Source organism: Ranitomeya imitator, chromosome 1 (genome assembly GCF_032444005.1).
Source record: "Ranitomeya imitator isolate aRanImi1 chromosome 1, aRanImi1.pri, whole genome shotgun sequence".
In the NCBI taxonomy this organism is placed as follows: Eukaryota; Metazoa; Chordata; class Amphibia; order Anura; family Dendrobatidae; genus Ranitomeya; species Ranitomeya imitator.
In genome coordinates, this window is record NC_091282.1 from 281107627 (window position 1) to 281126246 (window position 18620).

General features: G+C 42.0%; 1 protein-coding gene across 2 annotated transcripts in view; it reads left to right on the top strand.

The window, feature by feature from the left end:
* LOC138669066 (E1A-binding protein p400-like) overlaps nt 1–18620 on the top strand; it is a 242603-nt gene that overhangs the window by 218966 nt on the left and 5017 nt on the right. For both annotated transcript variants that reach the window (XM_069756070.1, XM_069756071.1), the window contains 9 exons: nt 980–1189; nt 1930–1975; nt 3501–3610; nt 3724–3922; nt 4023–4177; nt 4262–4489; nt 6189–6354; nt 6836–6957; nt 11676–11843. In XM_069756070.1, the coding sequence (XP_069612171.1) occupies nt 980–1189; nt 1930–1975; nt 3501–3610; nt 3724–3922; nt 4023–4177; nt 4262–4489; nt 6189–6354; nt 6836–6957; nt 11676–11843 (1404 nt within the window). The remainder of the gene's footprint in view (nt 1–979; nt 1190–1929; nt 1976–3500; nt 3611–3723; nt 3923–4022; nt 4178–4261; nt 4490–6188; nt 6355–6835; nt 6958–11675; nt 11844–18620) is intronic.

Consider the following 18620-nt stretch of genomic DNA (forward strand, 5'->3'; position numbering starts at 1 on the left):
CGTTTTTGGGGTTTTGTGTGAAATTATGTCCAATTTGCCTTTTTTGTGTAATTGCAATAATATTCGGGGAGGACTACTTAATTTTCTGAAACAATTTCAAGGGTGCCAACAATTTTGGCCATGACTGTACTTGTAGTCACGAGCCCGCTGTTCCCAGCACTGGCACCAGAGAATCCTCACAATGTAGACGATGACTTGTAGCCTAAGGCCGAACAATCCCGTTATGGTGTATTTTGATGTATACATTCATATACGGATGTCCCCCCATTATACCATGGTGCAAAGACATGGCCATAAATTACCGTAAGTAAAAAAGTTCTCATAGTCCTAGTACAGTAAATTAGATATTAGAAATGTTGATGATTTCTCAATATATGCCATTATAACTTGTAGATCAATACCACTTAAAAAGAACTTGTCACTGTATCTCCCTATACAAAATGTATACTTGGAGGATAAAAATGAAAAGCACAAATTTGAAAATTGGTTGCATCCTTAAAGGGTTAAAGCAACTGTTTTGAAGACCAATTTATCAATTTCTCACTGGTCTGTTTGGAATGAACCAACAGCTGCCGGGCCCCAACATGCTTTTTCACCTTCAGTGTCATACAGCAAGGAGTGTCGGATAGACTGGTTGCCTAGAACACCCTGCATGACAGACCCATCCTTTTAATGGGTATTATCTCATAGGCAAGTATTCCATACAACCCTAACTGCCCTTTTTTAACATTAAACTGCATTTATAACAGGAGTTCCATGTCAGTGTCCACATCTGCAGGGCTAATCGGATACTTCTAAAAATATTTGATATAAAACATCTTTAAAGTGCCTGTAGTAGGTAAATATTAGCATGGTCTTTTCCATGCGATTAGGCTACCAGCGAAGACCAAGGCATAACCTAACTACATGGTCTCTTTAGAAGTGTTTGTGCCTGTGTCACCTCTTCTTTTTTTTTTTATTAATCGTTGTGTATGTCCAGGCATTAGTGGAGCAGCACCACCGGGCCCAACAACAAGCCGGTCCTCAGGGTGCACAACAGCCATTACAGAATGGGCAACAGGCTTCATCCCCAGCCGTACAACCTGCCCAGGCCCAGCCTCAACAAGTGGTGCAGCAGCAGGTTGTCCAACAGCCGCAAGCAGTAGTTGCCAGTCCTACTGTTACAAATGTACCCACCACCGCAGTCCTGGTAAGCTGTAACCATACCCATAGTTCTGTAGCTTTCCTTACTAGTTACGATGTTTTACGTTCTTCCATATAAAATGTGCTCTCTATAAGATTATACCTTAATTTGATGTTAGATATAAAATGTGCACTGGACACAGGCAGGAAGGAATGCTGGAGTAAGGTCACTGACTATAACCAGGTAGTGCCCAACAGCTTTTTCTTCAGCTAGATCCTATATCTGCAAGATCTAGTGCATAGAGAGGTACTGAAGCTCATGATGTAATGTCCAGAAATTACTATCTTGGCTTTATCCTTTCCTCTCTTTTCAGTGTTAAAGGGACTATGTCAGCACAGAATGACTGTTCAAATCAAGTACAGGCGATCCATGCACCCTTGGTGTGGCCAAAGTAATAAGTGCACTCAATTACTTAATTTTTCACTCCATTCCTCCCCCTTATTTGATTGATAGCTTTGGCTTTATACAGCCAAAGAAGGGTAGAAATGGAGGAAAAACAAGCAGGTGAGAAGACCCCACCATGATGCTCCGAGCATCTGTACTTGCTTTAACAGTCGTCCTGCACCTTTAAGCTCAGTTTAGTGCAGTACTATTATTTTTTCAAACACTATTTTATAACCTTTAAATATGCATATCTGTTTCAGAAATAAACTGAACTGTTCTGTTTTTGTAATATTTGATAGAAACAGGAAATGCCTGTTGACTGTTATTCTGTATGTTCCATATCTCTGCTTGTGTTTGTACAGGCTGGAACCATTAAGACGGCAGTGACAGGAGCAAGTATACAAGCGGGTAAGATACTCAATGATTTAACAAAGTGTTGCAGAAAACTTAAAAGGGTCTAACTCTCTAACAAGCTTTATTCCATATACAGCGATCGATATGTGCCGTCCTACTATTTCTACTGTGCCAGCTCAGCCATAATCCTGCAACTCTGCCTCTGTTCCCTAATATCAGTGATTAGCATAGGAAGGAAGTGCACTGGACTAGATTGATCTGTTGTGCAGCATAAGTATCATATACGTCTAATTATAAAAGGCTATAAATCACAAATGTACTTTTTAAGGGGTGGCCCAGTTTAGAAAACCCATATTTAAAGACCCTCCCAGAGTTAAGGGGAACCATGTTATAGAGCAGGGGGAGCGGGACAGATTGATATACCGTATATACTCGAGTATAAGCCGACCCCCCCTAATTTTGTCACAAAAAAACTGGGAAAACTTAATGACTCGAGTATAAGCCTAGGGTGGGAAATGCAGCAGCTACTGATAAATTTCAAAAGTAAAAATTGATACCAATAAAAGTAAAATTAATTGAGATATCAGTAGGTTAAGTGTTTTTGAACATCCATATTGAATCAGGAGCCCCATATAATGCTCCATACAGTTCATGATAGGCCCCATAAGATGCTCCATACAAAATACGCCCCATATAATGCTCCATAAAGTTTATGATGGGCCCCATAAGATGCTCCATATTAAAATATGCCCCATATAATCCTGCATAACGGTTATTAATGGCCCCATAAGATGCTCCATAGACACATTTGCCCCATATAATGCTACACAAATGCTGATTATGGCCCCATAAGATGCTCTGTAGAGATATTTACCCCATATAGTGCTGCACAAACGTTATGGCCCCATAAGATGCTCTTCCCAGCACTTATGCAGCTGATTGACAACTCTCTTCCCATGTACATGCAAGGGACAGAAGTGTCAATCACCTACAGTGGTGCTGGGAAGAGCCGGCCAGTGATGGAGCCAGAATAGTCTGGAATCCATCTATGGTCCCCAGTGGGATCTTCCAAGTATATCATGTTTGAAGCACTTCAGAGAATAATACGTTGGGTTGCAATCATGTGGTTGGGCAGCAGGAATCACCTGACAGGTTTCTTTTCATTTCCTTTAATGGCGCCGAAGTGAAATTGACCACTTACTACTTAGTTTATCCTCAGTCTGCAGTGATCAAATGCAATCTATCAGCTTATTGTCAATGGATAATTATAACAAGCATAGATCATCCAAAGTCAGGAACGTTGGCCATGCCAAGCTTTCCTGTCTGTGGGGACTCGAGAGAGGTAAATGGTGGCTGAACGATTCTTCGGCTGACAGCTGTCTATTTTTTATGGGGGCTTTAAACATTGCCCGTTAGGTCTCAACTTCAATGTTGTCTTACTGTACAAATAGCCCATCATATAGATGCTCAAATCTCCATTACTGGGGTTGTCCTGATGGGTTCTCTTAAAACCAACAAAAAAGAAAGCCTTCTTCCTTGGTAGGATTTTTATTTGTATCTGGTCTTCTTTTTTGTACAGCTGCTGTTAGTGGAAACGTCATAGTAAATACTGTTGCTGGAGTTCCTTCTGCCACCTTCCAACCCATCAATAAGAGGCTGGCATCTCCCGTTATACCAGGAACATTAGCCGTAAGTAAAAACCCATCCTTTCTAAAATAGATGCTGGGAAAACATAAGCAGTTTAGGTTTGGTTGGTTTGTAATAATAGTCTGAAATGTAAAGTTAAACTGCATTTCTCTTAGGCTCCTGGTGGGGCAGCACAGGTTGTCCATGCCCAGCAAAGAGCAGTAGCCACTTCAGGGACATCGGCAGAGATGGTCACCATAGCAACAAACCAGGGAGTCCGAGCAGTGACTCCAGTGACTGGTGGTACTGTGGTGTGCAGCAGTATCACTCCTGTCCAGACACCGGCCCGCTCAATTGTCACTCAGGTGACAGCAGGTAGTGAATTATTTTATTCTATGTTTTACTTGTACTATTTTATTGCTTGAGACGTTTTCTGGTTTTCTTGTCTTATTTCTTGTGTCCATTTCCTCTGCAGCCACAACTGCTGGGGTTCAGCTTGCTAGTAAAACCATTACTCCAGCCCAGTTCCAGCTTCTTCGTCAACAGCAGGCTGCCCAAGCACAGGTTCCCCAGATCCAGGCTCAGGCACAGTCGCCAGGACAAATAAAAGCTGTTGGGAAATTATCACAGGTAAGGTGGCTACACATTTTACTATTGCCAGTAAGTTACCGGTGCTTAGTAAATTCATTTTATATATTATTTTATTGGAACAAGGAACAACTACTCAAATTGCAAAAGCAGAAAATGCAGCTTCCACAACAATCAACCCAGGCAGCAGGTCAGCAGCCGCCTCCGCCAGGAGCCTCACAGGCAGCGCCAGCACAGGGGCAGCAGCAGCCAGCACCACCACAGCAACAGGCGCAGCAGCTCACTGCTGTTCCTGCATCAAGAGCCGGAGCCGTTCTCACAGGAGCGGTTACTAATCTGCACGTGGCTCGCTTGGTAAGATTTCATTTTCAAGGGGTTGTCCACTTTATAAAAATCATTTCTAGAAGTTGTGAAGTGCTTTTGGCCGGACTTTAACCTGTATATGTGCTCATACATTACCCTCGCTGTTCAGTAGAAGGCTGCCTGTATATGAGCTATGTAAACATTATAAAGCTGTCTTCTCCTCAGCCATAGGAAGCAGGACAGCATTGGTCATGTGATTTACCCATGTGTCAGTGAAATCCACCCTTTTCTTTTGCCTTCTGAACTCTAAATAGTAAGGTATGCTAGAGAGCTGCTTGGGGAAATAAGACAGCACATCAGGATGATGTAAAAATAATTGATTCTCTCTTTATTGATGCACAGGCAGGGGTTTTATACTGTCACAAAGAAAGAAACTTGTAGCCGAAACATGTGGCCAGCCCCCCTAACGTCAGTTACCATGGTCATCTTGTTTACTATAACTGCTGGGGCAGCTGCTCTGCAATTTTTACATAGCTCATATATGAAGAGCTGCGGGCCTTCTACTGAGCAGCTGGAGTAAAGAACAAATTTGTGTCCTATCAAACACTTTGGGATCCTTCAGAAAAAAAAATTGTAATGTGGCCTACCCCTTTAATAAATGAGTTGTCAGTATACCTGTATCTATAGCCTGTACATAAGATATTAAAACCTACAAGAGAAAAAAGTAAGCAAAAACCCTGATGTAACGAAGTTAAAAAGCAAAAGTGCATTTAAATAAGAGTTTTTAGTAATACTGTTTTTTGATCAAAAAATAGCACAAAAGCCATACCACCGCATCAAGGTAACTCTGATAGGGACAGTCCTACACTGTCTAATATTAAAACCATACCATGTGTCAATGTTGACCTCCATGTGCATAAGGGCAGATAAAAGGACTGGGCCCAACCAGTGAAACACCAGACTGGGGAAGCCTTATATATAGTCTCTAGCTCAGAAACAGGGAGGCCACACCCCGGCTTGCACAGAATGCAACAATGCAGAGAGAAAAAAACACAAATAAATTGAGCTTAACTTGAGTTGGTACACATGCAGAGGTTAAACGCATGTTCACATTGGCCACAAAACATTAAAACCTACAAGAGAAAAAAGTAAGCAAAAACACGGATGTAACTAAGTAAAAAAGCAAAAGTGCATCAAGGTAACTCTGATAGGGACAGTCCTACACTGTCTAATATTAAAACCTTACCATGTGTCAATGTTGACCTCAGTGTGAATGAGGGCAGCCAAAAGGACTGGGCCCAACCAGTGAAACACCAGACTGGGGAAGCCTTATATAGTCTCTAGCTCAGAAAGAGGGAGGCTACACCCTGGCTTGCACAGAATGCAACAATGCAGAGAAAAAAAACGGGTTCCACTGCTGGTGATGAATCAGTGGGGAGACTGGGGGTGTCCTGAGAATGTCTTCTGTTCCCTCTTCTCCTTCACCCTGATTTTGTGACTTGTGCATGGAAATCTCTGTTGAAATCTATGAGAAGCAGCTGTTTCCATATCCTGCATTAGATATACTTGGGCTGGAGATTCAGAAAAGCGTGGATTTCTGTATGTATTGTATATTTTTGATTGATTTTGTATAATATTTGTTTCTACTATTTCTTACTAACTTTTTCTCTCATTTCTGTGTTTTACACTTTTTAACGATTTTCAAGTTTTTAAAGACTTTTTTTTTTTTAATTGAAAACTCTTATTTAAGCTTCAGGCCCAGGGCCAAATTCAGGCCCAGCCAGGACAGACTGCACAAGTGGCCCTAGCAAAGCCTCCCGTTGTGTCCGCTGTTGTGTCATCCACCGGTGTAACCACACTGCCTGTCACCGTGGCAGGAATTAGTGTTGCTATTGGCCAGCCCCAGAAAGCTGCAGGTATGCTATGGATATATCACTTATATTTATCAGACATAAATGAGAAAAAAAATGATTTTGTAAAAACTACAGTGGTAGATTATCTTTGGAGGATCTGCTGCCATGTCGTGTAAACCCACTCCCACCACTTATTGGCAGCTTTCTGTCTATGCACAGTGTACACAGAAATCTGCCAATTAGGGCTGTGGGTGGGGTCACACAGAGCTCAGCATTCTGAGAACTGCTAGATCCGCTATGAGAACTGCTAGATCTGCTATGAGAACTGCTAGATTTGCTGCAGAGAAAACCATTTTTAATCAAAACTGCAGTAACCAGTAAAGTAAGACATTGATTGTTGGAATCAGGGTCTCTGCACCTCTACATCATTCTGCTCTCAGATGGGGTAGCAAAAACCTTGTGACTAATCCCCTTTAATAGTGATGTATTTTTAAAAAAAATTAAAATAAATGAAAGGTCCTGACTGTTCTACTTTGCCCTCCAGGTGGGCAGACTGTGGTTGCTCAGCCCTTGAATGTACAGCAGCTTCTGAAACTAAAGCAGCAACAACAAAAAGCCTTGCAGTCTGGTGCATCTGCAGGACAGGCCTCTGTGCAACAGCAGAAGGTAAAACCTTCCTGTTTTCGGTAGAAATGTATTATCTGTGTAAAGAATACCATTATCGTTGACAATATTAATACCGAATGACAAGAATACTTAAAAATAAAAACATCAAGAAACATTATTATTAACAATACCAAACGATAAGACTATCGCAGAATAACAGTATCCCTATGTAGATTGTAGGGGACAGTCAGCAAGGTAAACACTCAAACAAAAGTGTATAGAGAAGAAATAATTCTGTACCCAGAATCAAGTGAACAATGTAAAATTGATCAAATAAATTATCAGAAAACACAATACCCTAAAACTCAACGATTACAATATTGCCTACAAACAACAAAGACATTAATTAGAGCCACTATATACGTAAAGAAGGTTAATTTGTAAAATAGATAACAACATTAATAAAAGAATGAAATACAGCAATGTAAAGTAAACTCATAACTATCAACTATGACCCAAACCATGCAAATCAATGTAGAACCATTGACCTGCTTACCAAACCTGAACCAAGTTCCTTCAATCGTTTTCCCTCGATCCAGTATGACTTCCTCCAGCTATGATTTCTCTCTCTTCTTCCTTTCCCTTGCTTAATCCCTCCCATGGCACACTTGGGTCTTTTGTACCTCTTTTTTGGGACTACAGCTATGCACTTCTTCTCCCGACCTGGAGACACTATGATGAAGGCACACTGCATTCAAATCACAGAAGTAAGACATCTTGCAACGTGTCTGTCCTACAGTTAGAAGATACAGTACTTGTGTTCTTGGGAGCTTTTGTCTCCCATTTGCATCCTGATCGGCACTTCTGAAGGCTTTTGAAATTATCAATTGACCCTGACCACACAGGTTACAAAATGGTATACAAATATTTCATATATTTGAAATGTATATGTCTTATAATCTCCCACTTGTGAGTGAATGAACTTCTGATAGATTGTTCTCACAATCATCAATAAAAGTTCCCAATTGAGTGTTAACCCTGAAAATTTAGCTGACCTCTTTTTGGTTGGAAGTGATAAGATTACTGAGACAATCTAGACTTGACAACCATTGATATGTTGTGTTTGCTTCTATTATTATCATATTCTCAGACACTTCTGAATGTTCTGTTTGTGACAACAGCTCCTTTATAGATCTCACACCACACAAACAAGTTTTATATATTCACTACAACAAAGTCCACACTCACTGCTCATAATTCTCTTAGTCCACCATAGTTCACCAGTCCACCATATGTTGTTGTTCTGGACTCTCAGACATCTGTGGCGTTCATACCATATATATTCAATACATATATGTATTCACATATATTCAATACATATATAATACACATATATTCAATACAACAAAGTCCACACTCACTGTTCATAATTCACTTAGTCCACCATAGTTCACCAGTCCACCATATGTTGTTGTTCTGGAGTCTGACATCCTTGGCGTTCATACCAGTTTTGAGAATCTCCTTGTCATCTGCATGGACATTACCTGGCTGTCCTTATCCCTTGGTGCCCTTACACAGTTGAATTGTGAGGCTAGTCACTATTCACAGCAGACCGTAAGGCAGATGAATCAGACGTTTCGGGGTCAATACCAAGAGAGTACGTAGATAGCCAAGGGAAAAGCCAAACGACAAGACAAAGGGATAGTCAGAACATGGACCAAAGGTCAGGGAGCAGAGGGTCAGAACTCAGAGCAGGAGAATCAAGCTAACACACTCCTCAAGAAGCGCAAACTACGTCTGGCAGGGATCAGGGGCAGAGAGCTCAGTAAAGTAGGTGGGCTATCACCAGAACACTGAACACCTGGAGAAAGTCCTGCACCTCCCAGTCACAGATTGGACAGCTGAACTGTCAATCGAGGCACTGACAGCTCAGCAAGCCCATCACAGGATTGGGCATCAAAGCTGTCAATCAAGACACAGACAACTCAGCAAGACAATTTCCATGGAACAGCATAGCAATCACTCACTGAACAGAGGAATCGTGACATGAGTCCATTTAACAGTCCATGTTTAGTCCATAATAGAAAACACGCACATTGTTGGACAGTTGGCTTCTTGTTTATGATCCTTGCAGTCATCATAAACGTAATCATATTCAATACAAAGTGAATGTGAGATGTCGCTTGGTATCAATTAGGAAAAATTACATTTTTTGTATGATGTTAAAAGATAATTTCTGAACTTAGAATACACACAGTCCCCGGTTTACAAACTAGATGGTTTCTATAGATTTGTTTGTAACCAGAATTTGTAGGTTGGAACAGTGTCGGCAAATAAACGAATACTCACCTCATCACTAACCTCTATGGCCAACCAAATGCACACTTTACGGTCCTCTTCTTTCCGCCATTGCCTGTCGCTTCTCTGGCCTCTGTATTATATGCCAGAACTGCCGTCTGCGTCCACTCCTTGGAAATAACTGCGCATCATAAGGTCACAATGTGACCGTACAACAAGCAGTGACCTCTAGAGCCTGCACAAAGTTGGAAATTCAGGCATATAATGAAGAGGCTAGAGATGTCGCTCGTGATGACGGAAAGAAGAGGACAAGATGAGAGACAGTGGGCTGCAAGAAGGCCAGAGAGGTGAGTATTAGATGTTATTTTTTTTTCCAATACTCACCTTATTCCTCACCTCCGCAGTTGCCTTGCTGCTCGCCATACAGTCTTATTTTTTCTGCAGTCGCTTGCTGCACTTTTGGCCTTTTCACTATAGGCTAGAATTCCGTCTGCGTTCAGGTCTCGATATTCACTGCGCATCATAAGCTCACAGCGCATGTCTTGGCGTTGCCACTCAGTGACCTATGAGACCTGGACACGGCCAGAAGTAATCGCCTAAAGTGAAGAGTCTGAAGATGCAGAGTGTGACAGCTGAAGGAAGAGAATCGGACGGTTAACAGTGGTGAGCAATTAGGTGAGTATTAGTTTTTGTTTTTTAAAATCTTACGTTTGTAACTTGGAGGCGTACGTAAGCCGAGTGTTCGTAAGGCGGGGACTGCCAGTACAATAGAATCATGTATGATCACAACTCATACATAGAAGCATGGCTAGCCAAACATTTGTGTACATTAATTGTGACAGACAATGTACAACACAATAGATAAAAAAAAAAAAGTAAACCAAAAAAATCAAGATTGACTGCTACTTACTATATCATTATTTAATTTTGCTGGCAAAGGAGGATCCTACCTGTTAAGAAAACGTGTTCTTTTAAACAACACAAAATAAAGTTTAAAAAATAGTCAAGACACCTGCATAAATGTCAGTGTAAATGAGACTGAGCCTTCTTTGCAGTCTACCACATTTACAGAGAGGTGTTACAGAGAGCCAACGGTACAATTGTCTCAGCCAATCGTTCGGCTGACAGCCATCTCAGTCGTTCGACCAAGCGCTCATATGTTCTTTATGAGAAAGTTGCTGACTGACACATTGGCCCGCTGCTTATCTTGGGGAGAACAATATGATCGTCAGTCTTAAGGCTATGTGCATGTTGCAGATTGTATGCGTTTTTGCCGCGTTTTTTCGCTGCGAAATCGCGGTGAAAACGCATACACAACACAGCTCATTGAATTCAATGGGATTCCGCAATGCTGTGCTAATGCTGCGTATTTTTCGGTGGAGGAATCACATCGTGGAAAAATACGCAGCATGCTCATTCTTTGTGGGGAATCGTGGCAATTCCGCACACATAGGAATGCATTGATCCGCTTACTTTCAGCATGGGGCTATGCCCACCATGTGGGAAGTAAGCGGATCATGTGCGGATGGTATCTAGGGTGGAGGAGAGGAGACTTTCTTCCAGGCCCTGGGTACCATATCCCTGTAAAAAAAAAATGTAAATAAAAAATAGTTATATACTCACCGGCGGCCCCCGAATCCAGCCCAGGCCTTAGCGATGCTCCTGGCAGCTCCCGTTCCCAGTAATGCCTTGCGACAATGACCTGTGATGACGTAGCGGTCTCGCGTGATGCTATATCATCTGGGGTCATTGTCGCGAGGCATTACTGGGAACGGGAGCTGCCGGGAGCATCGCGAGGAGCGGGAAGGCTGCGGGGGCTGCCGGAAGGTGAGAATATCATGATTTTTTAATTTTTTTTAAATTATTTTTAACATTATATCTTTTTACTATTGATGCTGCACAGGCAGCATCAATAGTAAAAAGTTAGTCACACTTGTCAAACACTATGTTTGACAAGTGTGACCAACCTGTCAATAATTTTTCCAAGCGATGCTACAGATCGCTTGGAAAACGCTAGAATTCTGCAAGCTAATTACGCTTGCAAAACGCTAGTGTTTAGCGGGAATATGCATGCCTGTTCCGCATGCGTTATACCCGCGGCAGGGAGTTACAGATTTTCTGTGGAAATTTCCACGGCAATTCTGCAACATGTGCACATAGCATAAATCGTGCACGTGTGATCGACCTCTCTCCCTACCATTAGTCGGCTGGCGCCATAGATATCAGCGTGTTCAGCTGACTACTTAGTCTAATGTGCATGGGGGCTTTACAAATACACAAATATTGTAAAGTCCTCTAATATCTAGTTATTGCCTGTAAATTACAGTATTACAGTATAGTTAGGCCAGGATCAGACAGCCATAGAAAAACTCAGGCCGGTCACGTCCGCAAGTACACTTTGAGCCAATAGCCAATATTCATTCACCTTGTCTATTATGTCTGCGGAGACATTTCAGTAACATTGTTCTTGTACTCTTTAGCAGATAACACAACAAGTCACTGTCCAGGCTCAACAACAACAGCAACAGGCCCAACAGCAGAAGCTGACCTACGCCACTCAACCAGCCATTAAAACACAATTTCTCACCAGTCCTATTTCTCAGACACAGAAGTCACCTGGTGCCCAACAAGTACAGGCACAGATTCAGGTACTGGTAACTCTTGTTTAAGTAAAAGCAGGCATGATTGGCAATATACCCATTCATATCATGATTGTTTTCCCATTTCATAACTAGAGAACAGCATAAAAAACATTGCACAGTAGTGTTGTATACATCATAAAGCAGTATTAAAGGGGTTTCCACTATTGAACAACCCACTGTTAAATGCTGTAGTGTCACAAATAAAATAAAAACAACACATTCACACCTCTTAGACTGTCACCAATTAATGTTGGCACGATGTCTCCCAGTGTTCACCTGACATTTTTATGTTACATGAGCATTGCAGCCTTTTGGCAACTGCTGATTGGCTGCAGCCTTCTGTCAGATCAAGTTCCATCAACAGAACTGTGAAGGATGCAGGCAATCAGCAGCCGATGATATGCTGCAATGGGCATTTAATATAAAAATGTCATGTGAACACGGTGCCAGTGTGGAAGGTGAGTATGTGTTGTTTTTATTTTAGCAGTTTTCATGTCAGTAACTGGCTCAGTGGACAGAGTCCGAGTGCTGCATTGGCCAGCCTAGCCCATCCATGAAGTACATGGATAATCACTGTAGGGAAACTGTCCGGCCAGAAGTTATCACCAGGATTTAGAGAAACCAGACTGTGGCTTCCTGCTTCCATATAAAATGGGGTTGTCTCCACATGAAAACCCCTTTAACTGGAGTTCCTCATTCTTAATTACTATTTATGGTTTTGGGGGTTAGTTTAGGATTATGTAAATGTATTAATGACTCAAACTAAAGTAATTATGAAATATCCACGAAAAAGAAAAGATGCAGCAGCAATCACCGATCCTTGAAGTAGTGTGGTTCCTTTATTCAATCATAATAAAAAAGCCTTACACGGCTCGGGGGTGTGCAAGACAAAGAAGTGTGCAGGTACCGACGACGGCCGTTTCGCGCTCCATTATGAAATATTCTGTTCAGTAGGAGGTAAGATTGTAACATTTTTAGTATGGCTCTTGAGTCATCTGGCAGATAGAGCAATACTTATGAGAACCATACACCAGCAAAATTAGATTTCATTACAGCAAACTCTGTGACCTTGCCAAATTATTGTATTTCAGACTACAGGACTCGCCATACTACAAGATTTACCGCAGGTTTAGATTGCTGAAAATAGAAAAAACACATTTTCTAGTAATTAAAACTTCCCTTGTGGGGAAAAGAAGTGGAGGAATCAACATCAGTAATTTTAACGCACTACAGAAGAATAGGGAAGTAATCGTTCCACTGTTAGTATTTCTATGCAGCAGTGTGTTATACGGTGTTTCCCCAAAAATAAGACCTACTCTGAAAATAAGCATGATTTTTCAGCATCTTTGGAGTATTCTTAAAATATAAGCCCTACTCCAAAAATAAGCCCTAGTTATAGTCACGCCCAGCGCTAGGATGGAGCAACTGGGCAATTGCCTCCACTCTCTTAGGGATCCCTGAGGTTAAGACATCTTAAAAACCTTGGGTTACGACATTTCTGTCGTGAACATGATGTCAGCAAAGGTCCTTTAACTGCGGGAATCTAGAGGAACTAAGCTGGTATGTACCATATGTGCAGTGTGTATATACAGCTCTGGCAAAAATTAATAGACCACTGAAAAATGTTCAGTTTGTCTGATTTTTCTCTCTATAGGTATATATTTGAGTAAAATGTAAATTGTTCTTTTATTCTATAAACTACTGACAACATGTCTCCGAAGTTCCAGACAATAAATTTTGTATTTATTTTCTGAAAATGAGAAATGGTCAAAATAACAAAAAAAAATGCATTGCTTGCAGACTTCAAATAATGCAAAAAAAAAAAACAACAAGTTCATAATCATATAGAAACAACAATACTAATGTTTTAACTCAGGCACAGTTCAGAAATCAATATTTTGTGGAATAACCATGAATTTTAATCACAGCTTTTATGCGCCTTGGCATGCTTTCCACCAGTCTTTCACACTTCTTTTGGGTGACCTTATGCCACTCCTGGTACAAAAATGTAAGCAATTCTTCTTTGTTTGATGGCTTGTCACTATCTATCTTCCTTGTGATTCCAGAGGTTTTAAATCGGGTTCAGGTCTGGAGATTGGGCTGCCCATGACAGGGAATTGATGTGGTGATCCTTCACCCACACCTTGATTGACCTAGCTGTACGGCATGGCGCATTGTCCTGCTGGAAAAACCAGTCCTCAGAGTTGGGGAACATTGCTTGAACAGAAGGAATCAACTGTTTTTCCAGGATAACCTTGTATGCGGCTTGATTCATACGTCATTTGCAAAGAACAACCTGCCCAACTCCAGCCTTGCTGAAGCATCCCCAGACCATCACCGATCCTCCACCAAATTTCACATTGGGTGCAAGACACTGTGGCTTCTACGCCTCTCCAGGTCTCCGCCTAACCATTGGATGACCAGGTGTTGATCTGGGGATGCTTCAGCAAGGCTGGAATTGGGCAGGTTGTTATTTGCGAAGTATGTATGAATCAAGCCGCAAACAAGATTATCCTGGAAAAACAGTTGATTCATTCCGCTCAGGCAATGTTTCCCAACTCTGAGGACTTTTTTTCCCAGTAGGACAATGAGCCATGCCACACAGCTAGGTCAATCAAGGTGTGGATGAGGGATCACCACATCACATCCCGGTCATGGCCAGCCCAATTTCCAGACGTGAACCCCATTGAAAACCTCTGGAATGTAATCAAGAGGAAGAAGAATTGCTTACATTTTTGTACCAGGAGTGGCATAAGGTCACCCAAAAGCAGTGTGAAAGACTGGTGGAAAGCATGCCAAGACGCATGAAAGCTGTGATTAAAAATCATGGTTATTCCACAAAATATTGATTTCTGAACTCTTCCTGAGTTAAAACATTAGTATTGTTGTTTCTAAATGATTATGAACTTGTTTTTTTTGCACTACATGAGGTCTGCAAGCAATGCATTTTTTTGTTATTTGACCATTTCTCATTTTCAGAAAATAAATACAAAATTTATTGCCTGGAACTTCGGAGACATGTCAGTAGTTTATAGAATAAAAGAATAATTTACATTTTACTCCAAAATATGCCTATAAAGAGAAAAATCAGACAAACTGAAAATTTTGCAGCGGTCTCTTAACTTTTTCCAGAGCTGTATATGTTTATGTAAGTTCATTGTGTGTCTGTGTTAATATATATTTATGTGCAGTGTGTGTATGAGGTGATATGATTATCTAATATATAAAGCTGAATGTGTGTTTGTGTGTGTATGTATGTACTGTATGTACAGTTTGTATGTGTGTATGTCCGGGATTGGCATCTGCACCCGTCGCAGCTACAGCCACAAAATTTTGTACAGTCACACGTCTGGACCCCGAGAGCGTCATAGGCTATGTTGTGAGGCGAAATTTTAACCCCGCGCGTTCCAATTCACCAAACAATTTTGCCCCTATCTACGTAATGGGGGAAAAAGTGAAAGAAAAAGTGTTGGAGGCAAATTGACAGCTGCAAGATGTGAACAAGGGGGACTTAAAGAATGAGAGCGATGGCACCAAAGAGTATATACTGTAAAGTTGCTAAGGTGGGGCCCCGACATGGGATACTCACCACACAGGGGGATATGAACACACACACAAAATGCGCAACACACTACCACGTGCTTGAACACATACACCACCCTCAGCACACATTTCACCACACATACACCAACCTCGCCACATGAAAGTCGAAACACAAAAGTCGCCACTCAATATTCGCCACGCACAATATTCGACACATGCAAAACTCGCCAGAGGATATAGAAACTGCCAGTTACAGACTATTTTTACCACAATAATGCCTCATAACAAAAGGAATTCCATGGCACGAATGTCAGCTGATGCGAAAAGAAAAGCTGCATTACGGGCCAATGAAAAATGTGAAACCGAGAAACAAGGCTGACACACACATGAAAACAGCAGCTGCTTCCTCAAGAGCCAGTGAACTTTCTGAGCAGAGGGAAGCGAGCTTTGCAGACAAGAGAACAAGAGCTGCATCCTCACGGGCCAATGAACTTTCTGAGGAGAGGGAAGCGAGGCTTGCAAACATGAAAACAAGAGCTGCTTCCTCAAGGGCCAGTGAACTTTCTGAGGAGAGGGAAGCGAGGCTTGCAGACATGAAAACAAGCGCTGCTTCCTCAAGAGCCAATTAACTTTCTGAGGAGAGGGAAGTGAGGCTTGCAGACATGAAAACAAGAGCTGCTTCCTCAAGGTCCAGTGAACTTTCTGAGGCGAGGGAAGCGAGGCTTGCAGACATGAAAACAAGAGCCGCTTCCTCAAGAGCCAATTAACTTTCTAAGGAGAGGGAAGCGAGGCTTGCAGACATGAAAACAAGAGCTGCTTCCTCAAGGGCCAATGAACTTTCTGAGGAGAGGGAAGCGAGGCTTGTAGACGAGAACAAGAACTGCTTCCTCAAGAGCCAATGAACTTTCTGAGGAGAGGGAAGCGAGGCTTGCAGATAAGAGAAGAGCTGCTTCCTCATGGGCCAATGAATCCTCTCAGCAAAGAGAAGGCCAACTTGCCACTAAGAGAATTGCTATTTCTTCCACCAGGGCACAGGAAATGGTTGGAGATTTGAAATATGCTGCCTTTTGTTACCAGTCAGACATAAACTATCAGGATAATCCTAAAGTTCAGATAGGAAAAATGGATGTGGTCTGCATGTACTGCCCTTAACTGTATAGCGCCACCTGTTGGAAGTAGCGATCCTACAAGTCACAATCAACTCTTTAACGAGTCGTGCAATATGACTTAGGATAAAAGCCAAATTAATATCTCAATTCGCAGACACGGTGTTTCGGGCTGTTGGCCCTCGTCAGTGCGAAGCATGAGAACTAATTTGGCTAGGTGAGAGGCTCTGGACTGGGGTCTAAGGGGGTATCGTTTCTCCTTATGGAGAGTGACATACCATCTCTGGCTTTTCAAGGTAAGGAGGCTTATTCGCCGTGCAATGCTCCTCTGGGAAATATAATATGCAAATTGCCTCTTCTGAGAAAAAGAGGACTTAACTCTATAGTGCCACCTGTTGGAAGTAGCGATCCTACAAGTCACAATCAACTCTTTAACGAGTCGTGCAATATGACTTAGGATAAAAGCCAAATTAGTATCTCAATTCGCAGACACGGTGTTTCGGGCTGTTGGCCCTCGTCAGTGCGAAGCATGAGAACTAATTTGGCTAGGTGAGAGGCTCTGGACTGGGGTCTAAGGGGTATCGTTTCTCCTTATGGAGAGTGACATACCATCTCTGGCTTGTCAAGGTAAGGAGGCTTATTCGCCGTGCACGATTACAAGGTTGTCATTCGAGCTGACAAAACACCACAAGGTGAACATCAGTGACGTTTCAATGCTCCCACATTTGATGAGGTAGCCATCTTGATTGTAGGTAATGATTTTCAAAGTCGTGACATTGTGCTTCAGAAAAGGAACAATAGTTTGCAACGAGTAGCAGAAACTCACAGGTCCTATGATGCACTGCAATATCCAATCATCTTTTGGCAGGGACAGGATGGCTATCACTTTGGAATACCTCAGACAGATCCTACAACAGGCAACCCTTCAGGAAAAAGTGTCTGCCATGGACTTCTATGCATATAGGATCATGACAAGATTTGCAGAGGAAAATCACATCTTGAAATGCAAACACCTCTTCCACCAATTTATTGTTGACATGTATGCAAAGATTGAGAGTGAACGTCTTTTATATATCCGACTAAATCAAAAGAAGCTCAGGGCAGAGGAATATATTCACCTTGGAGATGCTGTTACAAATGATGCTGATCCATCAACTGTCACTGGAAGCCCACGACACATGCATGAATACACACAGGATGCAATGACCTATGTGAGAAAGTATGGCCGTCTAGATCTTTTCATCACCTTTACTTGCAATCCTGCCTGGGAGGAAATTGGAGGGCACCTGTTGCCGGGCCAAAAAACAGTGAATTGCCAGGACCTTATTGCTCGGGTTTTCAAACATAAACTTTGAAAAATGACTAATCTCATCACAAAATCACATGTTTATGGTGAGACGCAGTGCCGGATGTATTCAGTTGAATGGCAAAAAAGAGGCCTTCCTCATGCCCACATCTTGATCTGGCTGAAGCTAAAAGTACAGCCTACCGAATTGACAATATCATCAGTGCCGAATTACCAGACCTTCTGATTGACCTATTGCTGTTTGACACCATCACAAAAAACATGATCCATGATCCGTGTGGGAGTCTCAACAAAAATTCTCCCTGTATGATTGATGGCATGTTTTCAAAGCATTACCCACGATCCCTGGTCCAAGAAACCCAAACAGGACAAGATGGATATCCAGTCTACCAAAGAAGAAAGCCAGGGGATGGTGGTTTCACAGCAAACTCAAAATGCGTGTTGGATCATCACTCCAAGAGCTAGAAATTGACAACAGGTGGGTTGTGCCTTACAACCCTTAGCTCTCAAAAATCTTCCAGGCCCACATAAATGTCGCATCTTGCCACTCTGGGAAATCAATCAAGTATATCTGCAAATATGTCCACAAAGGAAGTGATCAAGCAGTTTTTGAACTCCAGAAAAATTGACCTATATTGATGAAGTGGAGGCGTTCCAGATGGGCAGGTACATAAGAAGCAATTAAGCTGTGTGAAGAATACTAGGATTCTCCATTCATGAGCGCTACCCACCATTTGTGCATCTTGAGTGTGCACTTGGAAAACGGACAGAGAATTTACTTTAACCCAGCAAACTTGCAGTAGCAGCTCCTAACACCACCTAAGACCA